Raw genomic sequence first — 21311 nt, forward strand, 5'->3', positions numbered from 1 at the left:
ATCTAGGGATTGAGAAGAGAGTGGAGTGGACGCACATAATTCTATGAAACATCATCTAAATAAAAACTTATTACCAACCATATTTTTCTCTATTAAATTCATGTTTATTGTTTAAGTCGTTTGCTTTATCACAGTGGAGATTAACTTAGGCTTAATCATCCGGTCAGTGCTTGTCCTAGCTACTTTCTTCAATACCAAAAACAATAAAACCGGCTCATTCATACACTCTAAGTCCTATTGCCACCCCACCAATCATTGCCTGTGCTTATGCATGCTCTTTTAATTGTCCCGTCATGCTAAGAATGTAAAAAAGAAAAGAAAAAAGCATAGCTAGGCTTATTTATAACACCATTTCTTCAAGTATTCAGAAAGCAGCACATTGTCTGCACTGTACATCAGAAACCGATTTGTGACACAATGGGATGGCGGCTCCTGGTGGGACTGGTAATGAAGTGTCGAGTCACCGTGTATGAGGATGATTCTTCCATACTCTTATCTAATTTTCATAACGTTTCCCATGTTAGTGAACAACACTAGATAAATGGTACTTTTCCCTTCCCTTGGTGAGACATGGGATTTAAAACTATATATAAATAAAGCGTACAGTCAGCATCTGTAGTGCAAACACCAAGTAAACACAACGACACGGAAATAAACTCATAAACCTTGACGGTTTCAGCAGGATGGATCGTTCTGGTTTTATTCTGCCCAATTTCCTGCATCCCTGTTCTGCATTCAATACTGTTGATGTCCCACGTCAGCCACAATGATTGAAAGAGAGTGCCAGGGGAAGAGGGCAATGAGGATCATGTTGGGAAAAGAAAGACATGGTCTCTGGGGTCTTTATGGACAGTACATAGGGTTTGATTTTAAACCTCTGGTCAAGAAGCAGTTCTCAACTAAGAGAAGCGCTTGTCCTGTTTCGAGAGCATAAAATATTGGCAACGATGTAATGAAGATAGCGTGGCCTGAACCAATATAAGGAACAAAGAAGATGCTTACTTTTTTTCTCCAATATAGAACTGTTCAAATGGAACAAATTTAGGTATAAATATCCTATTATAGGAAAGACTTGAAACATATTTCATATACCAATTCCCCCCCTCTGGAAAAAAAAGAAAGACTATAAGAGAGAAAGAGAGGAAGGAAGGAATGAAAAGACAGGAAAAGAGGAAGGAAGAAAAGGATGGAAGGGGAGGGGGGGCGGAGAGAGGGAGGGAGGGAGGAAGGGAGAGGGAGAAAGAGAGAGAGAGAGAGAGGGAGAGGGAGAGGGAGAGGGAGAGGGAAAGGGAGAAACCCCCTTTCACAATGCTATGTATACAAGGTCAAACCTGGGATGTTGTTGTCAGAGTTTCATTTCTTCTTAATTATTATTTTCAACATTTCTGTGCTCTTTGTTGAAATTAATTTTTTTAAATTCCATAAAATTTGTCCAAAAGAAAGTTTTTGGTAAATGAAAAGCACAAGAAGAAAACAAAATATGTGTACATCTCTTAAGTGACAATCATTTGTACCCTTACTTAATTTCACATTTTCAATAGCAGAGGCCAAAAGAGTTCATATGTAATAAAATGATCATTTTCCCCTTCAGTGCTCAGTTTAGGGAGGAAACATTCTTTCATAGTAGTATTGAGTCTACAATCTGTTAAATTTCTGGGTGCATTCTGGGATCATGGCCTTATTCTCAATCTTTCTTAGGATGTTGGGACTTCAACAAATTTAATATGTAGCTAGCTAAAATTCTTTCAATTAAGAGATAAGCATTAAAAAAACAAAACTAAACTAAAAAAAAACTTTTTTGAGGGCAAAAAATTTCTTACCTGGGTCATACACATTCTGGTTTTAAAACTAAGAACTCTTAGGGTCATTCAATTGATTCAAAGAATTAAGGCTGCTAAAAATTTCGTTGCCAAAATACACCTCTCTGCATCAGTATTAAGAATAAAATACATTTTTGCATTTTAGGTTTGTGCTTTTTTTTAAGACATCTTAGTTCTGTAGAATTTCATCCTGTAAGGTTACATAGGGGAGTGTTAGAATTGTTTACTGAGGTTTTTCTTTAAGTAGCTGTTAGACTAAGTTACAGTGATAAAAATTCAACTACTGAACTGATTCCTTGAGATAATGCTGGTGGGTTGGCTCATTTCACCTTCTTCTCATGTTTAATGTGGCCATTTCTTTTATACTTGCCATTGGGGATTCCATTGTGGTAATGTCCATTAATAGTGCTATACTCATTTCTAGACCAGAGACGTGTGCTCTGTTTGTAGGTGAATTTGACCATCCTTGTCAAAACGAAGTAAAGTAAGGCAGCACCCAGTGCCAGCGCAAAGACGATATCCAGCAAAAAATACTGATAGAAAGAGATGCGATGGACGGCGGCCCGTAGGTGGTGTGCTCCGTTATGACGGAGAATGTAATCAATCCAATAGACAGTTCGATTGACAGGGTGACTAGGCTGATCCTTGTGAATTTCTGATAACTTCTGGGCACGTGCACGGTAGCTAAGGGGCAAGAAGTGAGGAGAAAACAAGGTTTAAAATGTTAACATCCCACATTCTTGAACAGAACTTGATAGTATCAATTTGTCTAGTTGAGCAATAAGTACACCCTGTATGGAAGGAAGGACAAAAGAGGATGAGATGCACTCTGTAGATAGACTATTTGCAGCTCACATCAGACCAGCTGTGATACACTAAGACTAAAAGTGAGCGGTCTCTTAATAGGTTTTTGACTTGCCTGTGGTTTCAGAAAACTGAACAAGTGGGAGATAAACATCTCAAAGTGCCTAACTTATTCACAGTATTCTCATGACAATCTTTTTTTTTAATGGTGGTTTGTTTGTTTGCACTGGACCAACAGATTGCCCCTCTGCTATCCCCCATTCTATCATTTATTTTCAATCTCTCCTTCTCAACTGGCTCATTCTCAACAGTCTACAGATATACACGTCTTCCTCACTTGAACCTTCCACCCCTGCTATTATCCTATCTCTCAGGCCCTTGGCCACTAAACTCCTTGAAAAGGCCCTGTCTACAATAGGTGCCTCCACTTTCTTTTCTCCCACTCTCTTCTTGACCCTTGATAATCCAGCTTCTTATCATTCCACTGAGATTTTTCTCTCCAAAGTTACCGATGATCTCAGTGGCCAAATCCAAAGACCTTTTCTCAATCCTCATTCTCCTTAACCTCTCTGCAGCCTTCCATACTGCTAATCACTCTCCCCTCCTTGATCCTCTCTTCTCTGGGTTTTCAGCCCAAGGGGTCACTCCTGGCTCTCCTCCTACCTATCAGACCACTCCCTCCCAGTCTCCTCAGCTGTGTCCTCTTCCAGATCATGCTCTCTAACCACAGGTGTCCCACAGGTTCCATCTTTTACCTTCTCTTCTCTCACTACACTACTTCATTTAGTGATCACATCAGCTCCCATGGATTTAATTACCATTTCTGTGCTGACAATTCTCAAACCAGTCTATCCTGCCCCAAACCTTTTGATGCCCTTCATTCTTCTTTTTGATGCCCTTCATTCTTCTATCTCCAACTTCATTTCATAATCTCAACCTAGATGTCCAACTTAACATGTCCAAAGCCAAACTCATCATTTTCACCCCCTAATCCTCCTCTCCTCCTAACTTCCCTATTACTATGGAGGGCCATACCATTCTCCCAATCCCTCAGGCTCACAACCTAGGAGTCATCATGGATTCCATGCTCTCCCCACTGCCCCCATCTAATCTGCTGCCAGGGTCTATTGATTTGACCTCCACAAAATCTCTCAAATAGGCCCCCTTCTCTCATCAAACATGGCCACAAGGCTGGTGCAGGAAATAATCACTTCAAATCTGAATTACTACAATAGCCTGCTGGTGGGTCCACCAGCCTAAGTCTCTCCCCACTCCAATCCATTCTTCATTCAGTGACTTTTCTAAAACACAGGTCTGACCATGTCAATACCCCCTCCCCAACCCCAACTTGTGCCCCACCCCTCAATAAACTTCAGAAGAATCACCTCTAGGATTAAATAAAAGAATGCTCCATTTGGCATTCAAAACTTTTCATAACCTACACCCCTGCTACCTTCCCAATCTTCCTACACCTTACTCTCTGACACATGCTATTCGGTCCAGTGACATTGGCCTCCTGGCTGTCCCACAAGCAAAACATTCCATCTCTTGGCTCCAGGCATCCTGTATATTTTGCATCCTTATCTAGCTTGCTTTGTATACATTTATTTGCAATTTGTCTCCCCATTAGATTACAAGCTCCTTGGGGCAGGGACTGTCTTCTGCTTCTTTTTTATCTCCAGCATTGAGCACAGTAGATGGCACACAGTAGGGACTTAATATTTATTGATTAATTGACTGGACCTGTGATTTTATCAATATGTGAACTCCTAAAGAGGAAACCTCTTCTGCCAAGGCAGATGGTTACCTTCTCCGCAAGGTGTACATTCATATTGTCGCCAAGACAGTGACAAGCTGAGTAAGTTACTCAGGGTTATGTACAGCAAGTGCAAAGGTACAGCTTGAACCTAGGTCTTCCAGACTCCAAGACCCGTTCTCTATTCACTAAGCCACCCTGACTCTCTGTAATCCTACTATAATCAAGTTTACTGTTTCTAAAAGACGTGATAGCGTAAACTGACTTCTGAACCTGCAGACTAACCCTTTCCTATGAAATTTAATATGACTTCTAATGGGTTAATAAATGAGAAACAGAAGTTTCCCATTACAAAGTTTTGTGGTAAGGAAATGTTCATAGAGAGAAAGACAATCTTATCAATGTTAAACTTGGACACGAGAGACCTAGAAAATGAATTTTAATCTTTTATTTGTAAATAACAATTAATAATAAAATCTACCCTCAAATACAATTTAACAACAAAAGCAAGTCACATTTGTAAAGGCTTCTCTGGGGAGGATCTCCTTTCAGGGCGTATGACATTTGATATCACAAGATGGGAACAAGATATCATAAGCCTGGTTCACTTTGGATAACTCATTTGATTGCCTGTCTAAACCTGTCTCTGTATCTATAAAGTAGGGCTGACCAACTGGACCTACGCTTTCATTAGCATGGAGGACTTTCAAGGGAGGCGGTTCTCTCTGCCCATGTAGTCTGGTACTTCTCTGCAGTTTAGAGTCTAAAGAGAGTTGTCTGGAACCCTGAGACGTTAAGTCATTTGCCCAGGGTCATGCAGTCAGGATACGTCAGAGCTGTGTGACCTGAACTCTAGTTACTATTCCAGGCTTCGAATCCAGTTCTCAAGCTGCGTCTATCTGTAAAATCAGGTCCTGTACTACCTGCCTGTATTACTGATCTCCCTCAGCAACTGTACACCAGCAATTCTTTTTAAAATTATAAAGCTGCATTAAGAATGCAAACATTCAACTACTCAAATGAGGCCTCAAGAGGACCGGTCTCTCGTTATATGTTTATTTATCTTCAAGTCAGTTGAGTTCATGCCTGTCCCAAACTGTTCCAGTGGCTTTGGGACAACCCCAGAACCATCTAGAGTAGAATGCTAACTTATTGTCTGAGGACAAAGAATGTTTCATTTCTGCTTCTGTGTGCCCAGCACCTAGCACACTGAATTGATTGCAGCAGGTACTTAATCAATACTTGACTGATTTGGCAGATGCAAAATTCTTGGATGGTACAATAACCTAACCAGTTTGCCAAAGCAACTCTCTATACCAGCGATGATAGACAACTCTGAGCCAGCCTCTTCATTTCTTAGACAATTTCTGAGGCCTGGCTTAGTCTTGGATTTGGAGGGTGCTATTTACCCGAAAATTGCCTCCATATTGACAATTCCCCTTTTCATTAAGCTGTTAAGGATTTAATGTTTTCTCCTTGCCTCCTGGAAGTGGAGGATAGCGATAGGGAGCTCCAGTATCAAGAGCTTTACCCACTGAGAAGAGTGCATGAAAGCCCTCTGGCCCAAAGACTCAAATTTCTAAATATTATAGACAGCTTACTCACTGGTTACTCAGTAAACATGCTTTATCACACTTATTTTTAAAATCCACATATTCTTCATAAAATTCTTCATTGTAGAAAAAGCAACACATGCTTCAAAGTCAGACTTTGAAAGGAAAGAGAATGTAGATGGAGACTGAAAAACCTGCTTGATCTAGGACTTTAAACATACCCCTGGTATACAGATGGGTGTTTCTAGACTTAACTGGTAGAGTAGGACTCAGCTGGGCTTACTGGCAATGGAGATTCTTATTTATTAATTGGTTCTTCTTCCAAAACTACAGAATTAGTTCTGTCTCAGGGGCATCATTTTTTAATCTCTAGGAAAGCCTATGGCATAGAGAAAGATGCCTACAACAGACTACATTTATGTATGTAAAGTCTGGATGAGAATTCCTTTGGGAAATTAGAGCCAATATTTGCATGTAAGTTGCAGTCTGGGCCTTAACAAGAATGCCATGCAGGGCAGTAAGAAAGGGACTCATGAGCTCTTAGAATAAATTATTACCATAGGCCCAAGGGTAAGAGAAAGTTCTTGCTTGGTCCTGAATGTGGTGACACTTCCCTTATTACCTCTCCCTAAAGGCAACAAGAAAGGAGTCCCCTGAGTTAGAACCTTCACTGTATGCTATAACACATGTAACCACTCTGAAAGCCAGATGTAATAAGAAAGCTGCCCCATTTTGAGCAAGGGGCTGTGGGAGGGGTTGGTCATTCCAGAATGGATCAAGCTGCTTCAGTAAGCAGACCTACATAGAAGGGACAAGGCAGGCTCTGGAGGAAACTTAGCAATTTCTGGCCACAATATGGATGCTATATGGTTGTGATACTTTTTCATATTATGGTGAAAGGAAGCTATACATAAAACAGCATGGACAGAGATTTAAAAACCTCTTATCCTGTATGTTTCATCTGTTTCAATAATAAATAAAACCAGGAAATATTCCTTACCTAGGATCATTAATAACTTTCACCAAGGCTTCATACAAGTCCTGTTCGGTCATTGACTTCCATTCCAGCAATATCCCCATGCCTTTTGCCTGGACTCGGATCATTGTATCATAATGGTCTCCAAAGAGTGGAATACCCACCACAGGAACTCCATGGTACATAGTTTCAAAAATGCTGTTCAAGCCACCATGGCTAAGAAAGGCTTTAATATTTGAGTGTCCTAAAGAAGGGAACAATAATGAAACAGGAATGTTACATGAAGAGTAGATAGATTTTCTTAAACTTTTTTGCGGGGTCAAGGATCCCCTTTGAAAATAGTCTGAAGCATACGGACCACTCCTCAGAATACTCACTGAATGAATTTATAACTGAGGGAAAAGAAAAAGCTCAGTAAGAAGTTAGTGGAAACAAAGGTGTAATTTTTCTCTGATCCAATTCAGACACACACTTCCCCCCACCCCCCCCCCACCAATCTATCCCCATGAGGGAAAAGAAAAAGCTCAGTAAGAAGTTAGTGGAAACAAAGGTGTAATTTTTCTCTGATCCAAATTCAGACACACACTTCCCCCCACCCCCCCACCAATCTATCCCCATGTAAAGAGCCCCTATTGCAGAGATACAAATTTGTCATGTTTCTAGAAACGGAAAACAATTCTGAATAAATTATTCATTATTGGGAATGGTTTTAAAGATTGGTATTTGATAACTGGTTATTGGTATGTGGTTTTAAAGAAACATTTTTAACAATTTTATTTTTGAGTGAGCTGAGATTTTATCATTTGGAGGGTCTCCCAGCATGGAGTTCTCTTTACCCACAAAGACTGCAGATTTATCTTTCCTTTGATTTAGAAGAAAAGTGCTAATGAGTTGCCCTCCATCAGAGATTACAGAGATCTAGAGTTGAAAGGGCCACAGAGAATACCTGGTCTGATCTTTTCCTTTTATAAATGAGTTAGCAGAGGGTCAAGGGTTTTAAGTAGATTTTCTCATGGTCAGATTGGTAGCAAACATCAGAAATGGGATCTGGACCTAGGTCCTTTTGACTCCAGTCAGAATTTTGAACCCAGAGCTTCCTAACTGAAGTGGTACTCCATCCACTATTCAACACTGCTTCTCAGGAAACAATGAAAATAGAGCTGCTAAACAAGAAACTGTCAGATATAAATGTTTTAAAAATGTGTGTGTGTGTGTGTGTGTGTGTGTGTTGAACCTAGCTCCTTGGACTCCCGATCCACCATTCCTTCTATTGTATCAAGTTTGGGAAACACTCATCTGGCATACCAGAGAGTTGAGGCAGTTCAACCTATCATGAAGTTAGTGTAATTATGCTCATCTACTGGCTTTCTCTTTTACTATCTTGTGGTTCAGTAGGTCAAGCCAACCTAATGAGGCCTAGGTCAAACAGAATCCTAAGATTTTTACAACTAGCGGGACCCTCAAAGATGATCGTCCAGACTAGAACATGTGAAAACAATTCAGGTCTTTGTGGACCTAAAGCGGCCACAGAACACTAAATGACTCTGTATAGGCCTTGGCAACAGGAAAGGGCCCAAGAGAGACTGACTTGTTTTTTCAATGCCTCAAGGAAGACACTGGTTGAAATAAGAGTTGAAGGAGTCTTAGACGGGAAAGATTCCTGCTAAAAAGGAAGGGGAGAAGAAGAAAGGGGAGAAGCCAGTTCATCCCAAAACAATGTCACAGGCTCATGGGACTCTGGATCAAGAGCTGAGAGATGAAGGAGCATTATAAATGGAGGAGAGTGAGGATTATATTTTTTAATTTATTGTTTTACTGATTGGCTAAATTTAAGAAAGTGACTGAGAAAATGTAAGCATGAGATTTAATTTGAACATTTTTTGCCCCAGAAAGCCAGCAGTTAAACATTTATTAGCACACAACTGATCTTGTACTTTAATTTAGAAATGATGATATTCACGCTGATCCTTGTATTCACCAGAGTTCTAAAATCAGGAAGACCTGCATTCAAGTCTCCCTAGGGACACTTTCTGGCTATATAACTGTGGACAAAGTCACAATCTCTTAATACTCTATGTAGGCTTAGGATAAATGGGAGAGTAATGCAGAGAAGAGACGCCCAAGCAGAGAAAAACTGATAACAAAAGGAAGAAATCATAGAGCAGGCAGTGATTAACTTGAGGATTGGAAAGACCCTGAATAAATGTGCAGAATGTGGGAAAATATTCATCCAGAGGGAAACCTTATTCAACTATGGTAGAACTTACTGCAATGACAAAGGGAGAGGAGTCATGATAGTTCTCCCCCAAAGTACTTTCTTAGTTAGGAAAGGAAACCTGATAGAATTTTAAGAAAAAATTATTCTCTGTGACCAAAGCCTTATCTGTAGTTACTGATTACCGATAAGGTATTAAGGTGCACTCAGAAAGTCCTACTGACCAGCACAGCTTTGTCAGAAAGTCGATCCCTGGTTGTCTGGACAGCATGTTGAGAGTGGTGTTTTACTGTATAGAGAGCAGAACACAGTGCTGTGGTCTGAGCAACTGAGGTGATTCTGAGCCGGTTGTGAGCGTGAGTCAGAAGGAGTGAGAGGAAATATATCATGAGGGAGTGACACATACTTGGGTGGGAATGGAACACCATGCAACGATAAGTGATTGAGCTGAATACAGGCTATTCACGAATGAGATGTACTTTGGTAGGGATGTAGAGCCATTAGGAACGGCTCACCAAAACAGTGCAGGTATCTTGGTGCCCAGAGTAAGGGTTGGTTGTCCTTTTCCATGAACCTCAATTTAAAGATCATAAAGTAGCAATGAGGAAGCCCATGGTTGGTATGGTGGGCTGCAACACACCACAATGAGGAACCAGAAAGGACAAGAGCAAAGGCTGTCATCAAGGAATTGGAAGAGAGAGGAGAGGGCTAGTTACATGGGAAAAGATGACAGGCACAGAGCCAGAGTGCTCCTCTGGTACCCTCGTGATGTTGGGAGAAATCGAGGAAGGCCTTCAATACAATGGGGTGGACTCCCTGCGACAAACATTTAGAAAATCAGACCTAAGAGACACAAAAGATGGGAAGGCATTTCCACAATTGAAAACTCAATATCATAGAATCAGAGAGGCTGCTTAAAATTTCATCTCACTAAACTGTTCTCTTTTTTTCCCCAGTGACGTTTTAAATTCAACTAAACACCAAAATGTGGTTGACTGGAATTCAGAAGACTTCAGTTGTACTTGCATCTCCACCATTTTCTAAGATGTGTGTGAATTTGGCCTAGTCCCTTAGACAACTGTGTGCTCTGGTTTCCTCATCTGCAAAATTAGGGTGAAAAATACTTACCCTAGTAATTAAATAGGATGTGTGTGAAAATTTAAATGAGACAAGTTTAAAAACATTGAAAAAATTTTCAAATACTGCACAAAATTACAATATTGTTAGTGTAATAGGAAAACATTACATGTAAGTATAAGTGTATTGTGCCTTGAACACACGGTCAATAATTTGCTAACAATAAACAAATATTTAGGAAGCCTATAAGCAATTTAAGAATCAAACTATTTGATAAAATTTATCATAAACTTCCAGTAGTCCAAGAATCAAACTATCTGAAAAAAATGTATTTTTGCACAGTTCTTAAGACATAAACATAATGTTTGTATTACCAAAATAAACAACAAATAGATACAATACAAATAACAGCCTCACCAAGCAGGTCATTCTGGGGTAGCCATTCTATGAGTTTTGTGTTATTCCCGAGATTCTTTGGTTTGAGTCCAGAAAACCTAAAATGTACAGTAGAAGAGAAGCCATTCAGAATACAGAGATATGGAAAATTTACATCACTGGATGTAAAACAAATTAAAATAAATGAAGTTTAACATTTTACTCCTCTACACAATTATGCTCAAACACACTATGCTTGATGTAATAACAATGAAGTTCAATTTGGTGACTTTTCTGTACTATCGTTATCTGGGGTATGACAAAAAAGATATTCATGTTTCCACCTTATTGCCCAAATAGACTGTAGGGTCCATGAGGGCAAGAAGTATGCCTAATCTTTCCCAATGCCTAGCATAGTGCTCTCAACAGAATACATGTTGGAAGGAAGGAAAGGAATGAAAGGAAGGGAAGGAAGGGAGGGAGCCTGGAGGGCCACAGAGAGGGTGAGCTGAGTCATAGAGGATTCAACCAACATACTCTTTTTAAAAGAAGTGGTAGCATTGGCTCGATTACAGCTCCCAGAATAAGAAATAGAGAAGCCAGGTGGAGTAGATAGGGGGAAAGATGGCAAAGAAGAAGGGAAGAAGATGGGGAGTGGGAAAGGAGAAGGGGAGTTTCAGGAAGCATGACTTGGCTGTCTAGACCACTAAGTGTATTACAACCTGTGGTTACTATAAGGCTATCATGCTTTCAAAGGAGGCTGCTCATTTTGCTACTGTAATGATTCAGGAAAAGCCTCTGGATTTTTCTGAGTCTAGCCTTTCTGACAACAGGCTATCTGTACTCTAGAGATAACCCCTTCTCCTCCCTCGTAACCTTCTGTGGAGTAATCACTGGGGACACAAAAACAAAATACAATCAGTGCCTGCCCTCAAGGACCTTACATTCTAACGGGAAAGTGAAGGAGAAACGATAAGCATCTACCACATGCCAGGCACTGTACTACGCACTTTGCAAATGCTAACTCATTTGATTCTAGCAACAACCTTGGGAGGTAGGTCCTATTATTACCCCCATTTTACAGCTGAGGAAACTGAGGCAGAGGTGAACTGACTTCCTCAAGGTTACACAGTCAGTGTCTGAGGTCACATTTGAACTCAGATCTTCCTGACCCCGAGTCCAATGCTCTAACCATCATACAACCTAGTTGCCCCTAATGAGAGACAATCATGTACACATGAGTACACAGACAACAAATAGAGGACATTTGGGGGGGCGTGGTTAGTGTCATTAATATTCTTATTTTGGAAAAATCACAGTGTCCCCAAAGCAGCTGCGACAAATTGGGACATTTACACGTGTAATGTGTGTATGTGGCTTAGCGGCAAAGACTCATTTTTCACCTCCATATTCCAAGTACCTAGTGTAGTGCCTCGTACGGATGCATGTAACCAATGACAACAACGATGATGATGATGATGACGACCATAATAATAGTCAGCATTTATTATAGCCCTTTAAGGTTTACAAAGTGCTCTATGTGTTATCTTGCTTGATCTTCTCAACAACTTCAGAAGTAGGTGCTATTATTATCATCCCATTTTACAGATGAATGAACTGAGACTGAGAGAGGTTAAGGGATTTGCCAGGGATCACACAGCCAGTAACAGTCTGGTGGAATCTGAACATCTGTTTTCCTGATTCCAGGAATTTATGTTGCCATTATGCCAACTTTTCTTAGTTACAGATTTGATACCTCCTTAATTAGTTAGATAATTTTACAAAATTCTCCCTTAAATTTTAATTCACTGAGAAGCCAAATGAAGATTTCTGAGTTACCATCTAACCTTGAAAAACCTGGCTGATGGGGCGGATGCTATGTAAATCAAAGGCATATAAACAATGCCTGGCTTTCTTACTGCCTTACCTCCAAATCACCTTTTGAGGCAACCTTGACAAGGTTCCTGCCAGTTTATGGGTGATATCTTCTGATAAATACTTTACACCAGCTCCAAAAGACACCAAGACAAAACCATGTTCATTAGCATCATTCACCCATCTTTGGAGATCCTGTTAACACAAAACAATCAATTAACTCCATGTAACATCAGGTCATCCAATAATCAGTGTGTAGAATAATGGTTTGCCTCTGTATTAGGATATAACATCACTTCAGTTTTTAAGTGTTCAGGTACATTTCCCAAAATATAGCATAGAATTTAAATAAACAAAAGACTAGTGTTTTCATAGGTAGATTCCTAGCAATCTGATTTCAAACAAAACAAAACAAAAAATCATTCTGATGATTCCACATAAAGAAAGAAGGTAAGATGTTCCATCGGAAAAGATCAACAAAAGTGATAAAAAATATACTCATGCCTTGTATCAATCTGAACTGGCTGCATGCTGTAATGACAACATAGGAACACAATCTCAAAAGGCCAGAACTGATGGTATATACTTTCAAGAGCATAAAACTGAAAATTACAGATGAGATCTCAAGAAAAAAAAATCATACAAGTTCAGAGTTGGAAAGGACCACTGAGGCCATCTAGCACTGTGGTTGGCAAGCTACAATCCTTGGGCCACATTTGGCTTGCCAGCTATTTTTGTATAGCCTACAAGTTAAGAATGTTTTTACATTTTTAAAAGCAGGTGGATGGGCCAGATTTGGCACAGTCTGTTGATTCCTGATCTAGGACGACCTATACTTGAACAAGAACAGCCCCTACAATATACTCAATAAATAGTCACCTACCCTTTGTCTGAAGACCTACAGTGAGGAGAAAGTCGCTAACTCTGGAATCAACTCATTTCACTTTTGGACAGCACAAATTGCTGGAAAGTTTGTTTTGTTTTATTAATTCTTCTGCCTCTTTGCAGATTTTACTCATTGTTCTTAGTTCCCTCTAGAGCCCAGTAGAACAGGTCTAATCTCTCTTTCATGAACCAACCCTTCAAATGAGTGAGGCTAGACACCCAAATCATCTTCCTCAGGCTAAAAAACTCTTCTTAATTACCTCAGCTGCTCATTAAATGGGATGGTTTCAAGGCCTTTCACTGTCCAGACTTCATGGAAATTAACCTAACTAAAGTCTTTCCTAAAAGGTGGTCCCAGAACTGACCCTCCCCTGCCACTTCAATCTGCCCTGGCTTTTGATTTTGTGCTCACTAAAAAATGGCTTTTGGTACCTTAGTGGGTTTATAGCAAGTTAAGTGCACAATTAATGCTTAGGAATAGATAAATTTGGATTAACTGACATACTGCTAGCCTTCAGCTGCATACAGCTGCATGAGCTGACTTCTAGGCGTCCTAACAATTCAAATCAACATAATAGATACCATGCTCACTATGTGCAAGGCAAGATCCTTTTGTTTGTTTTTGCTTTTATATTACATGATTCAAAAAATAACAGATGTATGTATATGTGTGTATATATATATATATATATATATATATATATATATGAATTTTTTTTTTCTCCCTCGAAGTCCCTACCCCTATAGAAACAAAACAAATATGCATGGCAATAAAAAAAAACATATTCCCTCACTGGATATATAAAAAAATTTCCATCACTTTGCACCCTGAGCCCACCACCTCTCTCTGTCATGAAGTGGGTAGAGTGAACGGCCACAATCAGAGCTCTTCCAGGTTTCTAAGTTTTTTGTCTTTACATTGCTGTTACTGTATAAATTGTTCTCCTAGTTCTACTCATTTTATTTTCTACCACTTTAAGCCTTCAAATGTGTTTGTTTCCTAACTTTGATGTTGTAGTTGTTCTTCTGTATATGTCTTTGCATATTTCTTTGAAATCATTTTTTCCTCATTTCTTATCATACATTTCTATTCCATTACATTCATATATCACAATTTGCTTAGCCATTGTATAACTGATGGACACCTTTTAGTTTCTAGGTGTTTTGCTGCCACCGAAAGAAACACTGTACACATTTTTTTACACATAAGATCTTTTCCACTTTCTTTTATTTCTTTGGGGCTATAGTCCTAGCAGTGATGGAGCTGGATAAAAAGGCATGAACTATTTAGTAACTTTTTGTACATAATTCCAAACTGCTTTCCAGAATGGCTGGACCTACCCACAGTTCCAAGAAAAGAGGAAAATAAATAGAATTCATATCTAAAATCAATGAATACATTCCACTTAAAAAACTATTTAGAGTATAATATGGTTTAAGAGTTCTTCATTTTGGTTCAATTTCAGGAGGCACATGAAACTGGATGGGGAAAATATATATACATACATACATATATACATATATATATATATGTATATATATATAAAATATGTATAGCTTTATTTTTTTTTACTAACTTCTAATTGCAATTTAGCACTTACTTCTATTATAATTTTAAAATTACAACAACATAATTCTCAGAAGGGGTCCCAGACTAAAAAGGAGTATGACACCAAAAATAGTGTAAAACCCTCACTTTAGTAAAAAGAGAACTGAATTAAGAATCAGGATAATTGGGTGTTGACTTCAAGTTCTTCCACAACAAACTGAGGCAATAGCTTTAGAGCAATAGCTATCTCATTCAGCCTAAGATTTTTCCAGAACACATCTGAATTTACTCAAGAAGAGCCAAGAGTTGTATTTGCAGTGTTACATAGTGGAATAAAGAGTTAGACCTGAAGTCAAGAACATATGGGCTCGAATTTGGCCTCAGCCACTTTCCAGCTCTCTGGGCCTCAGAAGGGAATGGACTCAATAAACTCTATGATTTCTCTTATCTGTAAATCAATAATCCTAGGATCCCATGATCCACTGAACAAGCAAAGAAGCATGACTGTATGGGCATAGGTAATTACAATTCATCGATTCCATGGCAATTTTCCTGCATATCCATCTTGCAGAAAGGGTAAATGTTCTCCATGCTATATATGCATATGTAGAAATGGGCAGGTATCTCTGTGGCAACCAAGAAAAGTGGAAATGAACTAACAACTGCTATTCTTCTGAGCTGTCTGGAAACAATGCCATTCTCCCTCTTCTGACACTGGAACGTACTGGATTAGACTTTGGCTATGTCAGACATTTCGCAGGAAGATGAATAATAAGCAGCTTCATGCCAAGAAAGTTTAGTTTTCATGGAAAAGAAGACAAAAGCACACAGAGAGGAGAAAAACAATATCCTACATTTCTTATTTTGTAATACTGCCTGATCTCCATTCATTCTGACCAAGTCTCTCTTAGTATCTGGGTACCTGTTTGTTTTTTGTGTATGGGCTAAGCCAGTGGTGTCAAAACTCAAATAGAAATAGATCCCAGCCCTCCATGTGCCAATTTAGAAAACCATAAATTGACATTATCTAAACTGTATTTTATTTTTAATTATTTTGTTAAACACTTCCCAACTACATTTTAATCTGGTTTAGGCTACACTTGGTAGTTTTAAAAGTTTTCCTCTGCATTCTGGTCCAAACTTTAGTGCCAAAATTCTGGCCTGAAGCATGTTGTAAAGTGTTTACTATATGTAAAAACACTGTGTTAAGTGTTGGGGATACAAACAGAAAAGGAAGACATTTGGAAGTCAGTTGCAAGAAAGACAGAGAAGTCCCATAGTCCTTAGGGTACAGCAACAAAAGAGGTGGTAATGCTTTCTCTTTAATGTCATTTTCACTGATCAACTAATACTAATTTCTGATGCCAAATCATTTGACTGACAATGACAAAGATTTCAGTGAAAAGAATTTTCTTTTTTGCCTCATAATTTTGTTACTCCAAGAACAAGAAGCCTGTGCTACCCTCAAACAAGATCTGAGAGGTATGTAATGGCAACATGAGGTAATGAAATAAGTCTCTTCCAAAAGGTAACAATATGATATTTTTCTTTCTTTTTAAAAAATATTTATTTTATTTTCAACTTAAGAAATAAAACAAGCATTTTCGTAATATAGAATAGGAAAAATATGATTGTAAAGAAATTGCCAATCTATCATATACTACTTGCTATTTTTTAAAATATAATAGTTATCATGTAACTTTTATTTTCTCCCTCCTCCTGTCCTAAAGACAGTTAGACACACATATGTATGTGTGAATGCATGTGTGTGTGTGTGTGTGTGTGTGTGTGTGTGTGTAAAACCATTCTATATATACTTCTATTTATCAGATCTTCTGAAAGACGATATGGCTCATTCTATTTACATGTTGTACAATTAACAGTATTAGCAAAGAATGGGGTCAAAACATATTTTCTTTTACATAGGCAGATTTCCTGTTCCCTTCTCTTTGTTAATGAAAGTTAATGTGGTAGCCTTTTTATTGAGACATTTCCACTTTACTACCTGGGAGGTCACAGAGCCCAAGCTTTGAAGGACAATGGAGAGCTGAATGATAGGCATAAGCCAATATATTATAAACAAGGGCTGGCACCGGTGAAATGGTATAATGGGTGGCATCAGGGAAATTATAACCAGAAAACAAGATAGGCCAATCACGAGTGAAAGAGAACTGATAAGAGTCAGTCAGGCAGCCAATAAAGATTTATTAAGCATTTACTAGGTGATCGGCACTGTGCTAAGCACTGGGGATAAAAAAGTAAGGCAGAAGACTGTCTCTGCCCTCAAGGAGCTTGTGATCTAACGCAGAAGACAACACACAAGGATGTGCAAACAAGCTATATAACGAGAAAACAAGAAAAACAACAACAGAGGGGAGACATTAGAATTAAGAGAGACTGGGAACGTCTTCCTGTAGAAGGAGGGATCTTAGCTGGGACTTGCGAGAAGCCAGGGAAGCTAAAAAGCAGACCTGAGGAAGGAGAACACCCCATGCAGAGTCTGCCAGCAAGAATGCATCTTATCTGAAGAAGAGCAAAGTACATGTGGTAGGGATCTAAGAAGAATGCAAAGGTGTATGGCCGGGGGTGGGGGGGAGTCTTTGAAGGATTTTGCCAAACCGAGGTTTTTACATTTAAATCTAGAGGTTACAGAGAAACACTGGGTATTTTACTGAGGGTGGTGGTGAAGGGTAACATGGTCAGACCTGGGCTTTAGGAGATCACTTTGACAGCTGAATGGAGGATGGACTGGGATGGGGAGACAACTGTGGAAAGTAGACCAACTAGTGGGCTACGGCCATAGTCTAGGAGTAAAGTCATACTCTAAGATAATGAGAGCAGCTGCAGTGTCAGAAGTGAGAGGTGGGCATATTTGAGAGATACAACAAACGGAAAATTGAGAGGCTTTTGGCAATAGATTGGCTATATGAGAAAGGTGACAGAGAATGGAGTATTGAGGATCATACTAGGTGTGAGGCTTGTTGACTGAAGGATCGTGGTACTGTCAATAATACTAGGGAAGTGTGGAAAGGGGTGGCGGGGAGGTCAGTGTTCTAGTCAGTAAGTCCATCAGTCATCTAGCATTTATTAAGTGCTTAATATAATGGTCCAAGCACTGTGTTAAGGGCTGAGGGAATACAAAGAAATTTATATATGCATAAGGTTATATATGTGTGTGTATGTATATATGCATATATATGCACGTATACATAACTATATGGACATATACACACACAAATAATATATATTCAAATATATTTTGCATAATATATAAAAATATGTGTGTATATATTTTTTCCTTGCTTAAGGATTTAAAATTCTAAAGAGGGATACAACATGCAAACGGTTACATACAAACAAGGTACATACAGGATAAAATGGGAAGGGGGAGTCTCAGAGGGAAGCCACTAAGATTAAGGAGGACTACAAAAAACTCCATGGAGAAGACAGGATTTTAGCTGGGACCTGAAGGAAGCCAGGAGGCAGAGCTAAGAAGGGAAAGTGTCCCAGGTATGAGGGACATCCAGTGCAAAGGGAGATGAGTGTTCTGTTCAAGAAACAGCAGGAGGATCTACTGGGATCCATGCAATTTCAAGAGCTCTGGAGGACTGCACCTCGTCTCATACCCCTTTCCCCCAGCATATTATGGGAGATTTAAGGGAAGGCTTGGAGAAAACTGCCCAGAATGGGCAGGCCTGGATGAGCTGTGGTCTATGTCACTAGATGACATTACCTACAGTTATGGGATCACAGATCTATACATGCATCAAAATCTCATATGGTGATTAACAACAAAAATACTTTGTTAATCTTGGGGCAATTAAATCTCTAATAAGAATATCTGAGCACAACGAATACTTTTGCCTTTTCCTTGTCCATAATATATTCCAGCTACTCATTGTAATTATGTTATTTCTGCAGCGGCATTATTCAGTCATTTCCATGTGAGTGTTTACCTTGAGTTATCGCAGACCTGAAAGTACTTTACATTGTGATTTTTAAAGGCACGGGAATTTCCCATACTGGCTGAGAGAGAAATTCCTCCAGGGTTTAGTAAAGGTAGGAGGAGCCTGGATAGGGGTGAAAATAGGGTGACAGAATGAGCCTCCTACTAAGTAAGAGTGGCTCAGTAACCCCACAGTTAATTAGAAAGTGGCAGGGCCAGTTTTTGAACCTGGAGTCACAGAATCTGACTCTGCCACTCACTCAGTATGGTGACATCTCTAATCTTTGGTTTCTTCATTTGCAAGAAATAAAAGAGTTGGACTAAATGACCTCTAAGGTCCCTTCCGGCTTTAACAATCAATGACTGTTTTATTTCATCTCTGTATCCCCAGTACCCATAACAGGCAATTAATAAGTGTGTGCTGAGGTGAACTGAATGAGCAATTCTGTACGGCTGTCCATATTCAGCTGGCCTTTTCCCTGACTTGACAGGATTGTGCTCTCACAATATTCTTGGAAAGTATCATCTACTTGCCAGAAGTTTTATCCATTATGTAAACCTAATGGCTTAAATGAGAGTTTCAAATGTTGCTGGCTTCTTTTCATTGTAATTGTTATGGCCACTGGACAGAAGTCACAATAGAAAGATTTTTTAAAAAAAATACTGTCGAATCAGAGGGAAAACTAATCCAGTGTATCTTTCAGTTTTTTATTTGACACCACTGAGCATTCACTGTGATCAATAAAGACCCTTCCTGTTCTTGAATCTTTTTAAGTTTACAGTTACTATCGCCCTGACCTTGATTCTTTCCACTGCTTTTGCCAGAATGCGGTCAAATTAGCTGAGGTCTAAGGTGGTGGTGCTGTTTAATTAAGCCTGAAAATTAGTTACGAAACCTAGAAAACTGATAAGGGGATAGATAGTTTGGTTCAAAGCTCAATTTGTAGCTATGCTGCTCCCACTTGAGGATGTACGATGGACAGCTTCATTTGGAAGAAAAAATGTGCAATTAGTCAACAAACATTTATTAAGAACCTACTACGTACCAGGCATTGTGTTAAGCACCTAAAAAAAGGAAACAGTGGTTCTTCTCTCAAGGAACTCACAATCTAATGGAGGAGACAACATGAAAACTATGCAACTATGTACAAAAAAATGAAATAATAAAATCAGCAGAAGGAAGGTCTATGTGCAAATCCAATGGAAATCAGGATGATTTTGTTTCATAAGCAAGTCCGATTCATAAGCAAGGAACAAATTGCTGACAGCAGTGACGGCAAGAGAGAATAGACTGAAAAGCATTTACGCAAGACGGCTGAGGGTTAGGAATTGCCCTGGGGTCCTGGGGGGCCTTACACTTTCTGCAGTGTCATTCTGTCACCAGAGAACAGAAGTAGTGTGTTCAAGCAAAGGTGGCCTAGCCGTATCAGATCTAAAACTGTATTATGAAACAGCAGTCAGCAAAACTCTTTGGTAAGGGCTAAGAACAGAGCTGTGGATCAGTGGAATGGATCAGGGACACAAGACACAGCAGTCAATGGCTACAGTAATCTACTTTTTGATAAACCCAAAGACTCATTATTTGAAAAAAATTGCTGAGAAAACAGTATGGCAGGAATCAGGCACAGACCAACATCTTATACCCTATACCAAGATAAAGTCAAAATGGGTACATGATTTAGATATGGAGATATGGAGAATAGAAGAATTTACAAACAAACAAGAGATAGGGAACATTATGAAATGGATAAAAATGGATAATTTTGATTACACTGAATTAAAAGGTTTTGCGCAAACAAAACCAATGCAAGCAAGATTAGAAGAAAACAGAAATCTGGGAAACAATTTTTACGGGCAATATCTCTGATAAAAGCCTCATTTCCAAAATATAAAGAAAACTGAGTCAAATTTATAAGAATACAAGTCATTCCTCAATGGATAAATGGTCAAAAGACATGAATAGGCAATTTTCAGATGAAGAAATTAAAGCTATGTATAGTCATACGCGAAAATGCTCTAAATCACTATTGATTAGAGAAATGCCAATTAAAACAGTTCTGAGGTAAGACCTTATACCTATCAGATTGGCTAATATGACAGAAAAGGAAAATGATAAACGTTGGAGAGAATGTGGGAAAACTGGGACACCAATGCACTGCTGGCAGAGTTATGAACTGATCCAACTATTCTGGAGAGTAACTTGGAACTATGCCCAACAGGCTATAAAACTGTTCATACCTTTGATCCAGAAATACTACTTCTAGCTCTGTATACCAGAGATCATAAAAATGGGAAAAGGACCCACAAGTACAAAACTATTTACAGCAGCTCTTTTTGTGGTGACAAAGGACTGAAAATTGAGGGGATGCCCATGAATTGGAGAATGGCTGAACAAGTTGTGGTATATAAATGTAATGGAAGACTATTGCTCCATAAGAAATGATGAGCAAGCAGACTTCAGAAAAACCTGGACTTACATG

The 21311-nt window shown here is 39.1% G+C and overlaps 1 protein-coding gene across 1 annotated transcript in view; it reads right to left on the reverse strand.

Moving 5' to 3' along the window:
• Positions 1-1778: 1778 nt before the first annotated feature.
• UGT8 (UDP glycosyltransferase 8) overlaps positions 1779-21311 on the reverse strand; it is a 101463-nt gene continuing 81930 nt past the window's right edge. Inside the window, exons 3-6 of the mRNA XM_036762508.1 lie at positions 12504-12646; positions 10619-10695; positions 6934-7153; positions 1779-2504 (exon numbers count right to left, since the gene is read on the reverse strand). Coding sequence (XP_036618403.1) covers positions 2141-2504; positions 6934-7153; positions 10619-10695; positions 12504-12646 — 804 coding nt within the window. The 3' untranslated portion in view covers positions 1779-2140. The remainder of the gene's footprint in view (positions 2505-6933; positions 7154-10618; positions 10696-12503; positions 12647-21311) is intronic.

The sequence above is a fragment of the Trichosurus vulpecula genome, chromosome 6 (assembly GCF_011100635.1).
Source record: "Trichosurus vulpecula isolate mTriVul1 chromosome 6, mTriVul1.pri, whole genome shotgun sequence".
NCBI lineage: Eukaryota > Metazoa > Chordata > Mammalia > Diprotodontia > Phalangeridae > Trichosurus > Trichosurus vulpecula.